The 20,713-nt window shown below is 43.8% G+C and overlaps 2 protein-coding genes across 6 annotated transcripts in view; one reads left to right on the top strand and one right to left on the bottom strand.

Moving 5' to 3' along the window:
• LOC110497292 (microtubule-associated tumor suppressor 1 homolog A) overlaps positions 1-5,741 on the bottom strand; it is an 82,492-nt gene extending 76,751 nt beyond the window's left edge. For both annotated transcript variants that reach the window (XM_036933882.1, XM_036933883.1), the window contains exon 1: positions 5,490-5,741. The gene's annotated coding sequence lies outside the window, so the exon portion shown is untranslated. The remainder of the gene's footprint in view (positions 1-5,489) is intronic.
• Positions 5,742-7,275: 1,534 nt separating this feature from the next.
• LOC110497295 (myotubularin-related protein 7) lies at positions 7,276-20,578 on the top strand. Of its 4 annotated transcripts, none has more exons than XM_036933877.1 (15): positions 7,276-7,840; positions 8,479-8,601; positions 9,523-9,685; positions 11,992-12,149; positions 13,807-13,935; positions 14,234-14,368; positions 14,649-14,781; positions 14,963-15,072; positions 15,165-15,290; positions 15,527-15,576; positions 16,799-16,999; positions 17,239-17,373; positions 18,029-18,155; positions 18,526-18,676; positions 18,724-20,578. In XM_036933877.1, exons 1-15 carry the CDS (start codon positions 7,814-7,816, stop codon positions 18,744-18,746), a joined length of 1,791 nt encoding a protein of 596 aa, XP_036789772.1. In that variant the 5' UTR covers positions 7,276-7,813; the 3' UTR covers positions 18,747-20,578. The 4 variants fall into 4 exon arrangements, 3 of the variants coding, with proteins under 3 accessions (XP_036789772.1, XP_036789771.1, XP_036789773.1); XR_005034226.1 differs by having other exon boundaries at positions 7,278-7,840; positions 18,029-18,195; positions 18,724-18,855; XM_036933876.1 differs by having other exon boundaries at positions 7,278-7,840; positions 18,526-20,578.
• The last annotated feature ends 135 nt before the right edge of the window (positions 20,579-20,713 follow it).

The following is a 20,713-nucleotide window of genomic DNA, read 5'->3' as shown; positions in this document are numbered from 1 at the left end:
TCTGGCTGTTTTGGTACAGTGGGTAAGACAACTTGATCTATGACTTTCAAGAGTAAAACAGTAAATACTGTAACAATGGGAGAGGCTTGGCCTCCATTAATGAAAAATGTAACTAGATTTAACAGTTTAACTCTTTACATAGCTAAATTCCAGGGTAAACAAATAATTGAATTGCTGGTAAGACCTCTTAAGATACAATGATGCCATCAATCAGAAATGGCTATTGCGTAACTCAACAAGCCCAGGCAAAGTTATATGAGTTTGAATAAGGAGTGGCTATGTTGGCCTTGCTTGTTGCAGTCTTGACAGTTGATTAAAGTGCAATGCAATGCATAAGACACACATGTAACAGTCGGGGAAAGTTACCACCCTGCGGCTAAGGATGGGGCTCTGACTGTTACTATGGTAACCATGGTGTCAGTGTTTTCATCCAGATTGACTTCAAAAAGTCTGAGCACGTCATACAAGAGAGACAACAGGAAAATGGAAATGAACAACGAGGAGTCTCGTCAAATATAGTTTGAGCGGTCTGATCTTCAAAAGTGTGTCAGGATTGAGCCATCAACCTTAGCAGCAATCAATTGAAAACAAGTCTGTTTTCTGTTAACAAATGTTAGGAAATGTTTTGTTTTCAGTGCCAAACTAATAGAAATGTTCATGGCCTAATGTGTGTTTATTACTGTGTAACTTGGTTCAAGTCCATCTATCATGGCTTGTCTTGAAAAGAAGACACTTTCTTGGAGCCACTGTGTATGTAGCCGACGGTTAGTTCAGTCTGAGGCTGTGTGGTGGTCTGTTGTCCTTAGGAGCTGAGTAGAAACAGATATGGTAACTAGCCCCCTGGGTTAACAGCTTAGACATTCACTCACACACACACACACATACATATATATAAACAACTCCAGCAGAACACTCCTGAGCGGTGCCTCGGTTCTCACGGCTTCGGGGCCTCCCACTGGGTCCACACGGGTGTGCTTGGGTCTCCTCCATCACTAGAGGACTGCGCCTCACTGCTTGGCCAGCTACACCTCCATGTTGTGGGGGTCTACCTGAGTCCTCCTGTCAGTCTTGTCTCAAAGACACGGTAAAGTGAAACGTCAAGTGGGTCATTAAATCCGTTACGGTTCCTTTGGTTGCTCAAACGTTACTTGGATGACTGCAGCAGTTACAGAGCTAATAAACGTCAATGGGTGCTGACCTTTGGGGATGCGTGCACTTATTCAGACCCATGCAGGATACTCTCGGGCACCACAAACACTTTTGGTGACTATAACTTTGACTGGTGACGTCTAATTTGAATGTCTGCCCTATCAACTTTCAATGGTAGTTTCTGTGCCTACCATGGCGATAGGGAATCTGGGTTAGATTCCAGGGAGGGAGCCTAAGAAACAGCTACCACATCCAGGAAGGAAGCGGGCGGGCAAATTACCCACTCCGACTCGGGGAGGTAGTGACGAAAAATAACAATACAGGACGAGAGGCCCTTCAGTTGGAATGAGTACATTTTTAATTCTTTAATGATCTATTACTGATGTGTAGAAGTTGCATTTCACAGTGGTCAGAAACCTTCTGAAAGTGTCATTAATTATGTTGAATGTTAAATTTGACTTCCTGTTGTGTTTTGTCCTATGGGGTGACATACTGTCCTATGGGGTGACATACTGTCCTATGGGGTGACATACTGTCCTATAGGGTGACATACTGTCCTATAGGGTGACATACTGTCCTATGGGGTGACATACTGTCCTATGGGGTGACATACTGTCCTATGGGGTGACATACTGTCCTATGGGGTGACATACTGTCCTATGGGGTGACATACTGTCCTATGGGGTGACATACTGTCCTATGGGGTGAAGGGAAAAAAGGTTATGTCTTGAACAAAATGTAAAAATTATTGTTAAGCATGAGGCAGGTAACATCATCATAATATACACAATCTAAATGTTTGTCAAATGACTGAATGTTCCTCAAAATGAGAATCGGGAGACATTTGGTTCCCATCATTACACAAGTAAACTGTGTTTTTCAAAAGAATTTCCAGAATATGAATACCGATTTAAAAACATAAGTAACAAATAATAAGTCAAATAATTGTCTTGTCTATTTTAGAATCATGAAACCTTTAGCCCTATATTAGCATAGATTATGACGTCATATCAGAAGACAAATTCAAGGCTCTAATGCAGGAAATGGTAGTCGGAGGTGGCAGAACATTTAGAATTATTTAGACAACCAAACTCGGCAAAAAAAAGAAACGGCCCCTTTTCAGGACCCTGTCTTTCAAAGATAATTCGTAAAAATTTGAATTAACTTCACAGATCTTCATTGTAAAGAGTTTAAACACTGTTTCAATTAACCATAAACAATGAATGAACATGCACCTGTGGAACGGTCGTTAAGACACTAACAGCTTAGAGAAGGTGGGAAATTAAGGTCACAGATATGAAAACTTAGGACACTAAAGAGGCATTTCTACTGACTGAGAAACACCAAAAGAAAGATGCCCAGGGTCCCTGCTCATCTGTGTAAACGTGCCTTAGGCATGCTGCAAGGAGGCATGAGGACTGCGGATGTGGCCATTACAATAAATTGCAATATCTGTACTGTGAGACGCCTAAGACAGCGCTACAGGGAGACAGGATGGACAGCTGATCGTCCTCGCAGTGGCTGACCACGTAACAACACCTGCACAGGATCGGTACATCTGAAATTCACACCTGCGGGACAGGTACAGGATGGTAACATCAACTGCCCGTGTTACACCAGGAACGCACAATCCCTCCATCAGTGCTCAGACTGTCCGCAATAGGCTGAGAGAGGCTGGACTGAGGGCTTGTAGGCCTGTTGTAAGGCAGGACTGGCAAAAAGTGCTCTTCACTGATGAGTCACGGTTTTGTCTCACCAGGGGTGATGGTCAGATTCGCGTTTATCGTTGAAGGAATGAGCGTTACACTGAGGCCTGTACTCTGGAGCGGGATCGATTTGGAGGTGGAGGGTCCGTCATGGCCTGGAGCGGTGTGTCACAGCATCATCGGACTGAGCTTGTTGTCATTGCAGGCAATCTCAACGCTGTGCATTACAGGGAACACATCCTCCTCCCTCATGTGGTACCCTTCCTGCAGGCTCATCCTGACATGACCCTTCAGCATGACAATGCCACCAGCCATACTGCTCGTTCTGTGCGTGATTTCCTGCAAGACAGGAATGTCAGTGTTCTACCATGGCCAGTGAAGAGCCCGGATCTCAATCCCATTGAGCACGTCTTTGACCTGTTGGATCGGAGGGTGAGGGCTAGGGCCATTCCCCCCAGAATTGTCCAGGAACTTGCAGGTGCCTTGGTGGAAGAGTGGGGTAACATCTCACAGCCAAAACTGGCAAATCTGGTGCAGACCCTGAGGAGGAGATGCACTGCAGTACTTAATGCAGCTGGTTGCTTTTGATTTTGACCCCCCTTTGTCCAGGGACACATTATTCCATTTCTGTTCATCACATGTCTGTGGAACTTGTTCAGTTTGTCTCAGTTGTTGAATCTTGTTATATGCATACAAATATTTACACATGTTAAGTTTGCTGAAAATAAACGCAGTTGACAGTGGGAGGACATTTCATTTTTTACTGAGTTGGTTTATTTAACTTTAATTTTAGAAAAAAATACTTTTCCACTTTCGTTTTGGCCAAATGGCAACTACCCATGTGTACAGAGAATGCCTACCCCATCACCCTCTTTCTCCCTCTCATCCCCCTTCACTCAGGTAGTCAAACAGAAGACTTATTCATCACAGACAGCCTGCCCTTTCTCCACTGCAGTGAGAGAGTATTTAGTTTAACCTCCAGGTTTACCCTATAGTCCCTCATGCAGTGCCAAGAGGAGACATTGCCGCAGTGGCAGCCAAGAGCTCTACCACACACACACACACACACACACCACTCCCTCTTCCTCCTAGTCCAAGCCATCGGTGTGATGCGATGGCATGGACATTATGTCATGATGTAATTCTTGTCTCAGCAGCCCAGAAGATGATGCCGTTATGGCAGGAATGCCCAGTCATGACAAACTGACCATGTATTGACCCTGGGATAAACCCAGGCTTGGCATAACACACCTACAGTATGTCAATGCACAAAGGAAGGGTACTGACTGTACATAGTGAATGTTCAGGTAAAAGGTTAGAAGGTTCAATGTCAACATAGAGCTTTTGAATACCCTGGCTCCAAACACTAATCTACATCAAGCTGGACTAGCATCCTGTCCAGAGGGTGTACTTGTACATCAAGCTGCCTCATGCTACAGACACAGGAGCTAGACTAGTGTCCTGTCCAGAGGGTGTACTTGTACATCAAGCTGCCTCATGCTACTGAAACAGGAGCTAGACTAGTGTCCTGTCCAGAGGGTGTACTTGTACATCAAGCTGCCTCATGCTACAGACACAGGAGCTGGACTAGCGTCCTGTCCAGAGGGTGTACTTGTACATCAAGCTGCCTCATGCTACTGAAACAGGAGCTGGACTAGCGTCCTGTCCAGAGGGTGTACTTGTACATCAAGCTGCCTCATGCTACTGAAACAGGAGCTGGACTAGCATCCTGTCCAGAGGGTGTACTTGTACATCAAGCTGCCTCATGCTACTGAAACAGGAGCTGGACTAGCGTCCTGTCCAGAGGGTGTACTTGTACATCAAGCTGCCTCATGCTACTGAAACAGGAGGAGATAGCCAGAATGGCCCTAGGGGCTGGAGTCTCAGACAAGGCTTACTTATACAAGGCTTACTTAATTACTTTTGTATACTGTAAGTCAGTAATCTATTCATTTCCACTGGCAGCATATTGTATTGTAGATCTCCTGACAGGCGTAGATTATTTTAGGCTATATTAGGATCATTTTTCCAGATGTAGTGTTTAACTCAAAACCATTATGCCCTTGACATTTCACTGTTTAGTTAGGTGAGGGGTTGACATCTTGTGATCAAAGAGTGGGGCATGAAATCACTTGAATACTTTCATTCACTAATGATGACAACAGGGATACCACCAACGGGTGTAGACTGCTGAACAGAGGTGTACAACTAGACAGAGGACACGCAGCTACACACACACACACACACACACACACACACAGGGTTACTGGCACACATTTGAACAAAACACATACAATGCTGTATTTTTATTGAGCAAGTTTACTTAACCCAACACATATCTGTTTCTACTCAGCTCTTTAGGACAACAGACCACCACACAGCCTCAGACTGAACTAACTGTCGGCTACATACACAGTGGCTCCAAGAAAGTGTCTTATTTTCAAGACAAGCCATGATAGATGGACTTGAACCAAGTTACACAGTAATAAACACGCATTAGTGTTTAGTCCACGAACATTTCTATTAGTTTGGCACTGAAAACAAAACATTTCCTAACATTTTTTAGCAAATAACACGAGTTTTGTTTACAACTGAACGCCACAACAGCACGTTGGTCAAAAGGGCAAAACTTACCAGAGACTCCACGACAAGACAGAGGCCAGAGAAATGCCAAAATCGTGCAATCCGTTCTCTGCACTATTCACCTGTGCAGACTATGGCGTCATTGTAACCTTTTTAACCTTCGCGCAATTCAGATTAAAACGCAGGATTATATATATATTAGTTGGTGACGTCCTACAGTCATAAGAAAAAGTTGATAAAAACCGGGCATATTGAACTGAAAAGTTGGTGCAGCAGCCTCTTATGGTGGTGGTATGCGGTATGCTATGCTGCAGGCAGAGGTCATTTCTCAATCTCGGCTGCCATCTAGTGGGCAAATACAGTCCGTGTCAAATCAGCGCCATTGGTCAGAATACAGTATAGAGTTGACTGGATTACAGATAATACAAGCATGGCTTTCCCCATAAAAATAAAAAGGTGAAATAATAGAAACTATTCTATTGGAGAATTATCTTTGAATTGCAATTGAAGGGTTACAGGCTTAACCATCATACAAACATGTATATTTCATGGATCTAACCGTTGGAGAAATTGTGCATCTTTATCAGATTATTGGAATAGGTAGAAATGCTCTCTATTCATTGGCACACATTCTTATCTTGTGAACCACTCAAACTTTCAAATATATACCTAATCTAATCATACAATTTCCCCAATTCCTCGAAAATTCCAACCGATCACAGGCTAAATGGCATAATAGGTTGACGTTCCATGTAATAACTTTGTTTCTGAGCAGGTTTACATTCCAATAACATTTTCTGTAACACATACTGGGTGTGGGTGGGCTCCAGGCATAAGCGACGTAAACCGTAGGGCCCCGGCCTCTAGTGCCCTCCTCCTCCGACAAAAACAAATAAACAATAATTAGGAACTCAATTTACTGTTGAGTTATAACAGTGGAATACACTGTTGTGCCGCAGCAGGTTTTCTCCTGTTAAATCGGTCATTGAAAGTCCCGAGCGGCGCAGCGGTTCTCAGTGCGAGCAGCGTCATCACAGATCCTGGTTTGATTCCAGGCTGTATCACAACCGGCCGTGATTGGGAGTCCCATAGGACGGCGCACAATTGGCCCAGCGTCGTCCGGGTGTGGCCGTGGTAGGCCGTTATTGTAAACAAGAATTTGTTCGTAACTAACTTGCCTAGTTACATAAAAGTATTTTTAAAAACTGACAGTCATTCAAATTAGCCATGTCAGCGAGCAATTTTTAGATTGGTAAATTAGTCTAGCCAGCTATCTGAATTTGTAGTACTCATGGCCGACTCTGGGTGTGACTTCTTCCACTTCCACATGAAAACATGTATTTCTCCCACAATGTCTGAAAGCACATGAACAATCAACCTGAAAGCAGAAGCAGGTCATGGCCAAACACACATGTACACACGTAGGCATGCACACGTACACACACACACACAGGCTAATATTAGAGTAACCTATCTATCAAGATTAACGAGGCTAAAAGGCTAAATACACTCATACATTTAAACTGGGCCATGCGTCTCAAAATGTAAATGTATTCTTTAGAAGAGTTTATTTGTATTTTTTTTAATCGCCCTGGGATATGAGCTGATCACCTTCCGAAGTTTACATTTAAAATGGTTAGGATTTAGGGTAGGAACGTCCCAAAGATCTCGTATAGCACTGGTCGTTATGCTCTCCGGCTCTCCGGCTCATCGCTCAGTGATGTGCGCAGGCGCCGTTGGGAGGTAATGGCCGTGTTCGAGAGGATCAAAGTCGCAATGTATCATGGGTACATTTTGACTGAATGATCTACAATTAGTAGGGGAGTCATTATTTATGATGGAACGTGATTTGTAGATAGTTCAATCCGCAGTCATTTGATGCTCTCGAATACGGCCAATACTTGCCAATAAGATCCGTGTTGTTGTGTTTTCACTAGATAGCACAGCCACAAAGTTATGTCGTAAAAATGTATGAAAACAAAAATGAGAATTTTGGTCTTCATTCAAGGTTAGGGTTAGGTACAATGTTAGCAGCGTGGTTAAAGTTACGGTTAAGGTCAAGTTTAAAATAACATTTTAAGAAGATAAATTGTAGAAATAGGCGGGGTTTATGAGTTTGTGGCTGGGGTAACTAGTAACGACCGTGTTGTCATAATCACCCATCCGTACCCGAGTGGGTGCAGGGTGATTCTCCTATTGTACAGAATAGGATAGGGGGAACCATGGCATACTTGCGAGGCGCCCCATCTAATATCCAACGCACAGAGAATATGAATTCTGCGCGATTTTTGTGCTGAGCCAAGATCCTCAATTTTAAAACACAAAACCAGGACCTCGGATTATTTCTACACGCACCATTTTGATCGAAGAGGTCCATGATGGAGCACATCAGAACGCCAAAGGTAAACCAACCCTATATTTTAATTTCCATCCTATTCTTTGAGTTTAGTTAATCCTGTTCCTAAATGAAACCGCATTTCAGTTGCGTCTTCTAAAGATGTGACAACGTTGCTGATTGTGCCATCCCTTTCTCATGTATCCAACATTCAGGGTTCCTGAAAATATAACAATTATACTCTCCGCAATGTATTTTCCTGGTTAAACCGTTGCAAAAATGAACACTCAAAAACATAGCTCATATGATGGCATGCCTGTAAATCTTAACATTAGAATTTGCACAATCCGTTTCATTCTTGTCCTGGCTTCTTGATGTTTATTCTAGTCTGCGGCGGGCATTTCTCCGCTGTGGATTCTAGCATAAAGGCAATAGGCCTCAATAAGGACACATTGTTACAGAATCCTGCGGTAGGTTACTTCTATTAAACAGTTATAACATTCCAGAATCTCAGACAGTCATATCTACAACGACAACATGTGTAAGCATTGAGTTCTATAATAACCTTGTTTTTATGAGAAGATATGCCTCCACCAATACAGTCAATCACACACATTCAGTACATTGTAGCCTATAGATATGATTACATTCCGTTTTGACCCCATTTATACTTGTGTGTGTGTGTTTGTGTCTGTGGCCCTATAGGTGGAGAATGTCCGCCTGATTGACCGTACGGCCCCTAGGAAAGCCATGGTGGGGACGCTGTACCTCTCCGCCACACACACCATCTTCGTGGAGAACAACCCAGAGACACGCAGAGAGACTTGGGTAGGAGCTAGGAAGTGATACCAGTTGTTTCAACAGACCCCATTCTGACACGAGACCTATCACAAGTCGTCTGGCCTGACACTCTTCTGACACAACTCCCTCTATCTACCCTGTGTGTGGCTTCCTTCCTGCCTTCTCAGAAAGATAGTATTGATTTGCTCTGGCACGTTGGAGACTCACCTCAAGTCAATGGACCTCATCCAATACATTTCCTCTTTAATGGATATCTCCTTCATACACATGATGTGAGATTTATCGGTGTATTTAGGCCTTCTGAAGTGAACAGGAGTGGAAACCTTTTCTCAGGGCCGGATTCCAGAACAGGCACAGATGGTTGGGGCCCCCCTGGAGGTCGTGGGCCCCCAGATAGCATATGATAGCAACATTTGTGGAATTACAGGAAATCAGCTTTAAAATCTTCCAAATTGTCTCTCAGCCTCATGAAAAAATGTGTAGAATAGCAGGAAATTAGCTTTAAAACAAAAAAAACGAATTATCAGCCTCATAATGTGAACAAAAGCATGATGAGCTATAAAATAGCATATTTTCTTCCCAGCCCCATACCAACAAAGTGTAGAAATGCTCAGGAAATTGGCTTTAAAACTGCAACGTGTTCTCTTATCCCCATAAAAACTATAGTTTAGTAAAAATGTAATTTGTCAGTTATTAAATGCATTGCTTATCATAACACTAAACTAATACTTATGTAGTAATGTCTGCTGTCCATTATTGACAGACAACTGCTGACCCTTCAATATTTGCATTCCTGAGGGATCTGGATAGGTATCAGCAGTATAGTGGTAGAGCTTCCACCATATTGCCATCCCCTTACAGATCTGCAAACGTCAAAGGGTTAGTTGTTGCCGAGGGGAGGGGAGCGAATTGGGACCGTCTGTGAGAGTTCTCGGTTGTCATTGACAGGTGCTCCACAGCATGGTGGCCAGTGTGGAGCGGCCGCCCACCACCCCTTCAGGAAGCCACCTGGTCGTCCACACTAAGAACTTCCAGGTGGTTCAGCTGCTCATCCCCCAGGAGAGGGACGCCATGGATGTCCAGGCCTCGCTTGCACGCCTCTCTCGCCCAGGTGAGAGAGACTATCACCTTTCAGAACCCATTCACCTGGGTCCTGTTCAGTAGGGACACAACTCTTTGAACTGGAATGGAACAATGAGGTACTGCCAGGAATATACCACCTGGCCACTGCTGGTTTGCCTCTGAAGTTAAGTAGGGTTGGTCCTGGATGGGAGACCAGATGCTGCTAGAAGTTGTATTGGAGGGCCAGTAGGAGGCACTTTGTCCTCTGGTAAAAAAATAAAATATATATATATACAGTGCCTTGCGAAATTATTCGGCCCCCTTGAACTTTGCGACCTTTTGCCACATTTCAGGCTTCAAACATAAAGATATAAAACTGTATTTTTTTGTGAAGAATCAACAACAAATGGGACACAATCATGAAGTGGAACGACATTTATTGGATATTTCAAACTTTTTTAACAAATCAAAAACTGAAAAATTGGGCGTGCAAAATTATTCAGCCCCTTTACTTTCAGTGCAGCAAACTCTCTCCAGAAGTTCAGTGAGGATCTCTGAATGATCCAATGTTGACCTAAATGACTAATGATGATAAATACAATCCACCTGTGTGTAATCAAGTCTCCGTATAAATGCACCTGCACTGTGATAGTCTCAGAGGTCCGTTAAAAGCGCAGAGAGCATCATGAAGAACAAGGAACACACCAGGCAGGTCCGAGATACTGTTGTGAAGAAGTTTAAAGCCGGATTTGGATACAAAAAGATTTCCCAAGCTTTAAACATCCCAAGGAGCACTGTGCAAGTGATAATATTGAAATGGAAGGAGTATCAGACCACTGCAAATCTACCAAGACCTGGCCGTCCCTCTAAACTTTCAGCTCATACAAGGAGAAGACTGATCAGAGATGCAGCCAAGAGGCCCATGATCACTCTGGATGAACTGCAGAGATCTACAGCTGAGGTGGGAGACTCTGTCCATAGGACAACAATCAGTCGTATATTGCACAAATCTGGCCTTTATGGAAGAGTGGCAAGAAGAAAGCCATTTCTTAAAGATATCCATAAAAAGTGTTGTTTAAAGTTTGCCACAAGCCACCTGGGAGACACACCAAACATGTGGAAGAAGGTGCTCTGGTCAGATGAAACCAAAATTGAACTTTTTGGCAACAATGCAAAACGTTATGTTTGGCGTAAAAGCAACACAGCTCATCACCCTGAACACACCATCCCCACTGTCAAACATGGTGGTGGCAGCATCATGGTTTGGGCCTGCTTTTCTTCAGCAGGGACAGGGAAGATGGTTAAAATTGATGGGAAGATGGATGGAGCCAAATACAGGACCATTCTGGAAGAAAACCTGATGGAGTCTGCAAAAGACCTGAGACTGGGACGGAGATTTGTCTTCCAACAAGACAATGATCCAAAACATAAAGCAAAATCTACAATGGAAGGGTTCAAAAATAAACATATCCAGGTGTTAGAATGGCCAAGTCAAAGTCCAGACCTGAATCCAATCGAGAATCTGTGGAAAGAACTTACAGCTGTAATCGCAGCAAAAGGTGGCGCTACAAAGTATTAACTTAAGGGGGCTGAATAATTTTGCACGCACAATTTTTCAGTTTTTGATTTGTAAAAAAAGTTTGAAATATCCAATAAATGTTGTTCCACTTCATGATTGTGTCCCACTTGTTGTTGATTCTTCACAAAAAAATACAGTTTTATATCTTTATGTTTGAAGCCTGAAATGTGGCAAAAGGTCGCAAAGTTCAAGGGGGCCGAATACTTTCGCAAGGCACTGTATATGGTAGGAGGCACTTTTTTCTCTGGTAAAAAAAGAAAATAAAATATCAAAAAAATATATATAGTAGTAGGCTAAATGTGGTGGTTAAATGAATATGAATCATTTATTGTGTAGTGGTTAAATGAATATGAATCATTTATTGTGTAGTGGTTAAATGAATATGAATCATTTATTGTGTAGTGGTTAAATGAATATGAATCATTTATTGTGTAGTGGTTAAATGAATATGAATCATTTATTGTGTAGTGGTTAAATGAATATGAATCATTTATTGTGTAGTGGTTAAATGAATATGAATCATTTATTGTGTAGTGGTTAAATGAATATGAATCATTTATTGTGTAGTGGTTAAATGAATATGAATCATTTATTGTGTAGTGGTTAAATGAATATGAATCATCGTATGATCCTTTGATAGACTGCTGTATTGTTTCTCTGTTGTCCACAAGAGATTTACTGTGAGCTCTACTGCTTGTCCTTCAATATGATCCCAAAATGATTTTAACATGATTCATGATCAAATATGATCATTTGTTTCTATCTGTTTTGCCCAGAGAAATATAGCGAGCTCTACTGCTTGTCCATCAATCCCAACGCTAACAAGGAGGAGAGGGAGGAGTCCTGGAGTTTCCTAGACCTGCAGGCTGACTACAGACGCATGGGCGTGCCCAACAACCTCTGGGTCAGCACGCCAGCCAACAGCGAGTACAGGGTTAGTAGTATTACAGTCCTCCTCTGATTTTAACCACTATAGTCCTAATCAGATAGTGAGTACAGGGTTAGTAGTATTACAGTCCTCTTCTGATTTTAACCACTATAGTCCTAATCAGATAGTGAGTACAGGGTTAGTACAGTCCTCTTCTGATTTTAACCACTATAGTCCTAATCAGATAGTGAGTACAGGGTTAGTACAGTCCTCTTCTGATTTTAACCACTATAGTCCTAATCAGATAGTGAGTACAGGGTTAGTACAGTCCTCTTCTGATTTTAACCACTATAGTCCTAATCAGATAGTGAGTACAGGGTTAGTACAGTCCTCTTCTGATTTGAACCACTATAGTCCTAATCAGATAGTGAGTACAGGGTTAGTACAGTCCTCTTCTGATTTTAACCACTATAGTCCTAATCAGATAGTGAGTACAGGGTTAGTACAGTCCTCTGTTGATTTTTCTGGTTTTGATAGAGTATTGAGTTAGTTATAGTCCTGATCTGATGTTGAGTACTGGGTTTGTTCAGTCTGGGTCTGATATTGACTATTGGGTTAGTAGCAGGGGTTGGAACTGAAATAATTTTCCAATCATTTTGTTCTGAACAGAATACAAAAAAAATAGTTTGATTCCACTGTTCCGGCCAGCAAAATAACGTTCTGAACAGAATACATTTTGTTTTGTTTCATTCCACTGTTCCGGCCAGCAAAATAAAGTTCTGAACAGAATACATTTTGTTTTGTTTCATTCCACTGTTCCGGCCAGCAAAATAAAGTTCTGAACCGGTTCCAAGCCAAACAAAGAACCAGTTTATATCGTTCCTTTGTGTTCCTTTTTTAACCTGTGAAATCAACAGTTTAGCTCACAGTTAGCTCATAAAATTACTTCGCCAATCAGTGTGGATAGAGCAGGCAAGCTAGTTGTTTACATGCATGATGGGACAGACAAGTGTAGCTTATGGCGCAATATGCTACTGAAGTTTTGTGGGTGGGGAGAGAGAGAGAGAGAGAGAGAGGGGGTTGAGGAGGAGGAGGCTTGAAGCGAATTAATGACTTGCATTATCTGAATTATCCACATAATTATATTTAGGAGGAGCAGCTTCTATGGAGGAACTTTGAATGTTCTTTGAGCTAGCTAACAAGCTTGTGTGTGCAGTGCGGCACCAGAATTATAAACATCTTACTATGTTGCAGTTAATAAATCCAACGTGACACGTGATAACTAGCCTTAAATTATCAGCATTGAAAAAGTTCATCCATTCTTCTCTAGCCAATTAAAAATCTCTCTCCCCATCTTCTGAATCAAGCTTGCAACGTCAATACAGTAGCCTATGCTTTGTAGGGTGGAGTTAGCCAAACAAGCACACGCACAGGCATATATTTTCAGTTTGCAGGCAGACACTGGACTACGTTTGAGTGACAGTAAGGGCTTTACATAGGCGTTTTGTTGTGGGACTAGATAGAAAAAAAATGCCTGGAAACGTAAAAGAACGTTATTAACCGGTTCTGTTCCGGAACAGTTGGGTTCGTTTTTGTTCTAGGTTCCGTTTCTGTTCCTTGACATTTTTTGCTCTTTTTCGGTTTTCTGTTCTGTGAACCGGTTCCAACCACTGGTTAGTAGTATAGTCCTCCTCTTCTAAATACTTTCTCTCTCTGCCTGCAGGTGTGTGATACGTACCCATCAGAGCTGTTTGTGCCAAAGTCGGCCACACCTCCAGTCATCGTGGGGAGCTCTAAGTTCCGGAGCCGAGGGCGTTTACCTGTCCTGACGTACTTCCACCAGGATACCCTAGTGAGTGGATGGGGCATACTATCTGGGTCAATGGTGTGGGTTGACTCTGGAGAACAGTTGTTTTATGTTTGTTTCATTTAGGTGATTCGTCATGTTTAATTCTTATACCTGAACCAGTCACGGGTCGGAATATTGTGTTTTCTTTTTAAAAATGTCAAATGACTTTCATGACTGTTTAAATGTGGTCTTTCACTTGGCATGCCAAGACACACGCAGGACTACTAGCTACTAGGATACTAGGATACTGAGCTGGATGTCATCACCAGTCACTTCAGCCTCTGACGCCTTCTTCTCCCAGGCTGCTATCTGCCGCTGTAGTCAGCCCCTGTCCGGCTTCAGCGCTCGCTCCCAGGAGGATGAACAAATGCTGGAGGCCATCATGAAGTCCAACCCGGGCAGCGACTACATCTACGTGGTGGACACCAGGCCAAAGGTCAGAGGTCACCATAGATAGACCCCGGGGTCAGGAAGTGTTGATATACTGTAACCTAGAGGTCAAGAGCATTGGGCCAGTAACCGAAAGGCCACTGGTGCGAATCCACGAGCCAACTAGGTGAAAAGTCTGTCGATGTGCCCTTGAGCGAGACACTTAACCCTAATGGCTCCTTTAAGTCGCTCTGGATAAGAGCGTCTGTTAAAAGACTAAAATGTAACATACGTCAACAGTACGTATTTTACTGTATTGTGTTCTAATGATGATCATCTCTCTCCAGTTGAATGCGATGGCCAACCGGGCGGCTGGAAAAGGCTATGAGAACGAGGACCACTACGCCAACATCAAACTGCAGTTCATCGGCATCGAGAACATCCACGTGATGAGGAACAGCCAGCAGAAGATCATTGACGGTAATGAGTTCCTCTTTCCCTTCCAACCACGGCCGATGTTCTGCTGAACGTCAGTCAGTATTCCTACTCAGTTCACGCACATAGTTGTCAGGTTCATGCATTCCTTTGGGTTGGCTTGCGAATGTCCCACATTGTATGTGTGTATGAATGACTGACCTCTCTTCCTGTGTTGACCCTATAGTGGGTGAGCTCAAGACTCCCTCCATGGGCGACTTCCTGTGGGGGCTGGAGAGCTCCGGTTGGCTGAAGCACATCAAAGCCGTGCTGGACGCAGGCGTCTTCATCGCCAAGGTGATACACACTGGGCAGGGCGCGCGAGCACACACACACACACACACAATGGGTATACATTTCAATAATGTCATACTGCGATGTGTGTGTAGGCGGTTGCGGAGGAGGGTATCAGTGTGGTGGTCCACTGTTCGGACGGTTGGGACAGGACGGCCCAGGCCTGCTCTGTAGCCAGTGTTCTCCTGGAGCCTTACTACAGGACTATGAAGGGACTCATGGTAAGGCTTTAGCTTCCGTTCATCACACACTATCTACAGTCTACGTCATGGCACGTACAGACCCTCTTCTACTGTGATCCAATCCAGAGATCTAGTTAGTACACGTGGGGCCAGTTGTCCGGACCGCGGCGTCTCCATGAAGTATGTGTTTAGTCCAGGACTAGACATGGTCTGGGAAACTGGCCCGTCGGGTGCAAGAAAGACTTAATCTCTTCTTCCTGTCTTTTATCTTTTAGCTGCTAATCGAGAGGGACTGGGTGTCGTTCGGTCACAAGTTTTCACACAGGTCAGTCCGTCTAAGAACCCAACTCCTAACTCTACCGTTTGGTAGAATGAAGGTCCCTGCAGTGCCATGCATTTTACCTTCTCAAGTAGAGTCCTTCATCAGAACGAGAAGTGCATTTGTCACAGACAACATACAGCATGTCCGACCTACGAACCGTGTCGGCCGCCAGCGCTTTCAGATCCTCTCGCCACGTGTTCCGCCATGTGTGCTGCGCTCAGGTCAGATCATAACCCCTGTGAAATTCAGCCGCTTTAGCAGCGACTGTCTGTCTCAGATTTCAGTTAGGATTGGTGAAGTAGAGTTATTCCACATCTTGGAGGTGTTTCACTCCAGTCTGTGCATGTTCTCTTATCAGCTGAAGTCATTGGCTAGATTAAAAAGGCACCTGACCTTGATGCAGTTGCCTAGAGGCATTACTGTTTAACCAGTGGGGTATAAAATTGCCATGACAACGCCCCAGGATGACCTATTTGTTCTGTGGTGGAAATTCCAGGGACACCTGACGCCTATCTTAAAATGAATCACTCTTTATTATCAGCCAGCTGGAGAGGTTACAACAAACTCTGCACACCGTACAGGTCTATTAGAAGCTCCGCTGGGGCTGTCCCAGCAGTTGTCTAATAAACGGCTATACACAGACAAGTTATATTTGCATGATTTAGCATAATTCATTCATCACTACCGGTGATTGAGCTGAGCAATACCTCAGCTCAGCTGTAACTGAGCAATACCTCACAAGGCTCTCTGTCTCTGCGATACCTCGGTTGTTCCCATAGCAATATTCTGGGCATACTGCTAAGTTGAGGAACAGTGATAGTGATAGATTCCTCCATACACGATCAGTCAGTCACATGCATAATTGGTTATTAGAAAGTAGCATTGAGTCGATACATAACACTTCCCTCACAGTTCTTTAAATCTGCTTAAAAGGGGCAATCAGCAGTTAAAAAATGTAAGCTTCTTTTACTCCAACGTTTGTAAACAAAGAAAACGTAAACAAACACTATGTAGCCTCCAAACATGGTTAAAACTATAATTTTGTTATCAAGGACGGTCAATCCTCGCATCCATAGCTCTGTCTATGAATTTGAGAGGGGTTACATCCCTCAGCTTTTCACCAAACCAGAGGCAGGGAGACCACTTTGTTTTTGTTTCTACTGCTGATTGCCACTTTAAACCCCTTATGAAAGTCTTTTAAGCCGCAGTCTTTCCTTCTCTGCAGGTACAACCATCTGGAAGGTGATCCTAAGGAGGTGTCCCCGGTGATAGACCAGTTCCTGGAGTGTGTGTGGCAGCTGTCAGAGCAGTTCCCCTGTGCTTTTGAGTTCAACGAGCGCTTCCTGGTTCAGCTGCACAGACACGTCTACTCCTGCCAGTACGGCAACTTCCTGGGCAACAGCCAGAAGGAGAGGAGGGACATGGGGTGAGACTGAGGGCGCCAATGTGACGGAGGTAGTTCAGTGAACCGTGCTTGTGTTACACGAATAACCTTGCCTGAGGCGTGAATACTTGTGTTAGCTCAGCGGGCTAACAACCTTGTGGTTCATAAGGCCGCTACAATCCCATTCCATGCAGGTCTCTGCCTTTCTTACATCAAGCTCTTCTGTACTGTAACCCCTCTCATGTATCACATCTGGTGTGGTTTTCTCCAACGTTGGTCAGGTTGCGTGAGAGGACTCACTCCCTGTGGCCCCAGCTGTGGAAGGACAGGGCACAGTACGCCAACCCCTTGTACAGGGCTGACCACACCCAGACTCAGGGGATGCTACGGCCAAACACCACCCCTTACTGCTTCAAGTGAGTTACTGCACCCTCTCAGTAGACTCACTGGGAAAACGAGTGAAAAAGCTAGGACTGGGACACTGAATGGTTTTTATTTACTTTGTGTCTTTGGGTACATCTGAGACGAAGGGTTGTGGGTTAAAACCCATCAGATGGTAGGTAGCCTGTTGTAGAAAGCACTTTACTTTGTAGTACAGTTTAGATACAGAGTGTTTGTTCAATAGATGTATTACGGTTTAGATCCAGAGTGTTTGTTCAATAGATGTATTACGGTTTAGATCCAGAGGGTTTGTTCAATAGTTGTATTACGGTTTAGAGCCAGAGTGTTTGTTCAATAGTTGTATTACGGTTTAGATCCAGAGTGTTTGTTCAATAGTTGTATTACGGTTTAGATCCAGAGGGTTTGTTCAATAGATGTATTACGGTTTAGATCCAGAGTGTTTGTTCAATAGTTGTATTACGGTTTAGATCCAGAGTGTTTGTTCAATAGATGTATTACGGTTTAGATCCAGAGTGTTTGTTCAATAGTTGTATTACGGTTTAGATCCAGAGTGTTTGTTCAATAGTTGTATTACGGTTTAGATCCAGAGTGTTTGTTCAATAGTTGTATTACGGTTTAGAGCCAGAGTGTTTGTTCAATAGATGTAGTACAGTGTATCTTGTCTCCAAGGATGTGGAAGGGCATGTATAACCGTGTGGAGAAGAGCTCTCCTCCGCGCCAGACGCCCACCGACTTACTGACAGCCGTCAGGGAGGAGACTCAGCAGCTGGAGGAGGAGCTGACCAATCACCAGGAGGTAGCACCGGGAGGGACGGCCCAACCGGGCACCAAACAAGGCATACAGACACGCTCGCGTAGCGCTCCCAATGAACGCTGCTCTTTAAGGCCAATTTACAATTTTATCAATGTATTATTATCATTATTAATTACTATTAACTAGTTTATGCTGTTTTAACTACTATATCGTTGGGTTTTTACAGGGGAGGGGGCAAACACCAGCAAGTCAAAGAAAACGTGTCTCAGAGGGGCGTTCAACAGGAGGGTTTCTGTTACATGTACAGTAGTCAGTCTGCTAGTAGTCTATAGACATAGTGATTCATTCATATTCTGTCCCAGACTTACTGGTAACACTTGTCTTTTCATTTTTTCCTCTGTCCATCTTCCAGAGGATTGCAGCCCTGACAAAAGTGGATCAAACTAAGGGTAATGCGGGTCAGAGGAAGATCAACAAAGTGTGTGAGGAAGAATGCAGGCCAGGTGGGCTGGCTCATCCCACTGGAGATGGCCCCTTCACTAGCCCCCCTCAGGGCTATTCTCCCTCCCAGGGGGGGCCCCCGGGCTCGGCTATGACCCTGCCCTTGGGGCCCCCCAAGGGCCCTGGCCCTGACCCCGACGACCTCTCCTCGGCTTGCAGCGACATGGAATCGGGCGTGGCCGACCTCAGCAGCCGCTCCTCCAGCGGCGGCGACGACAACAAGGACCCCGACGAGGCCGTCTACTGCACAGCCTGAGCGAAAATGCCGATCAATGAGGGGCTTGCCATGTTGACGAAGGCACTTTGCATTGACAATTGAATATCACAGAGGTCTCTGTTTTGACGGGGCCAATTGGACTGGATTTTACTTGTGAATCTTTTGTTTTGTTTTCTGTGTAGTTAGTATCGGAGCACAACATGAGCACCTGCCGGGTATTGTGGTAACACTGGGTAGCCGTAGTGGATGTTTGAACCCCATACTAGTGTAAAATGTGAACAAAAATATTCCAGGACCAAACGTTTACAGCAAAGGCAAAATACTGGTGTGTGTAATAATATGTCTTAAGCTATTATGTTGAGTTACAATGTACAACTGACTGTACAACATTTTAAAACTAAATGTACATTTGTTTGTACTTTCCTTCAGACCAATGCAGTACATTGGTCACACCAAGTAGGACTACCCCTCCGAAATCTATTTGTCCCTTCTGAAGTCTGAACAAGCATAGAGGCTACAATGTTTCCCAGTGGTATATCATGGTCGTGATCAGGAGGCAAAAAAAACAATTAAACGTTTCACTACGTTCTGCACTTATGAACACGACCCAGATAACACTGTCAAACACGGCACATGTTCTTGGTACATTCATCACCACCCAGTCTAGTTATGTTTACTGTCTCGTTCCAATAACCTGCCTTCTCACACAAATGAAGAAACACCGCACTTCTCAACTAGCCTGGATGAACAGAAATGTCCGCGTTGCCATGACTAGGCTTTTATTTGGTCTTGAAATGAAGTGAACGTTGCTGCTTATTAGTAATGAATCGAGAGACATACTCTTTCCTTTGGAAAGCCCATTGAACTGCGGTAACCTTTTCAGATGGCTATTCCCATTGCTGTGTATATGTAACTGTGTATACGAGTGCAGTCACTAGCGCTGTAGTATGAACACTTAGGACACATTAGAAACGTTCCAATATCAACACCAGCGCACCACTTAGAATGCATGGCCAACACATTGGTTCAATCTGAATGGGATGTGGGTGTGGATATTGGACCTCAAATCTCTTTGTGAGAGGTAGCATTAGCTAGCCTGTGTACCATTCTGTCCTCTTGCCAACGGCCTACAGACGGGTTAGCTGACAACAGCACGAAAATATGTGTGTGCGCTTCAAAGGGGCAGAAAGCCGCGTGTTGTTAAGGTTCTGGATGGACAGATCACTAGCAACAATGACAAACTGCCATGTGGGGGGATCACAGGTGGCTCGTTTCATCTTGTTCTTGATCTATGCTAATATGGCTAACATTTGCTAGCTAGCTAACCAACAACTGTGACAATGTATTTGAGAGAAATACTCATTGTGGAACTTTATTTATGTTTTCAATAAACATTGAAGACTAAATATAGTTTACATGTTGTCAACAATCTAAGCCAACCACGTCCGTTTACCACGTACGTTTGCCCCATAGTTGCGCACGTGTCGGTTTTGTTGCTTAACAACCAACCCGTCTATGGAATGGTCATGGCTTGACAATGAGCAATGGAGTTGGTAAGAGCACACACAGATCTGGGACCAGGCTAAGTATTAGACTGTTGAGACACCACTTGTATGGTCAACCTGGGAAAACAACATGGCTGAATACAATGGATCTCCTTTCCACTGTCGTATTTAGTGTTTACTGTATACGTTGTTGTAAATGACCTGAAATAAACTATTCACTGTCAAAGGGAAATGACATTTGATGTGCTGGTTTAAAACGCATTCTTTTACAGAACAGGATAGAGTGTACATGAGGTTAATGAACATGACTGTGCATTTCAGTCACACTAAAATGCAGTACACACACAGGTCAGATGTTAATGTTAGAAAAAAAGAAT

This window comes from Oncorhynchus mykiss, chromosome 10 (assembly GCF_013265735.2).
Source record: "Oncorhynchus mykiss isolate Arlee chromosome 10, USDA_OmykA_1.1, whole genome shotgun sequence".
Taxonomy (NCBI): Eukaryota; Metazoa; Chordata; class Actinopteri; order Salmoniformes; family Salmonidae; genus Oncorhynchus; species Oncorhynchus mykiss.
The sequence above is the reverse complement of the archived record's forward strand: the minus strand, read 5'-3'. Positions and strand labels throughout refer to the sequence as shown.

Excerpts from the sequence above, each read along its gene's own strand:
- LOC110497295 (XM_036933876.1), top strand. The coding sequence starts at position 7,814 with ATGATGGAGCACATCAGAACGCCAAAG. Across the intron at positions 14,782-14,962 it reads CCAGCAGAAGATCATTGACG|TGGGTGAGCTCAAGACTCCC; the intron begins GTAATGAGTTCC and ends TTGACCCTATAG. Across the intron at positions 17,000-17,238 it reads AAGGAGAGGAGGGACATGGG|GTTGCGTGAGAGGACTCACT; the intron begins GTGAGACTGAGG and ends AACGTTGGTCAG.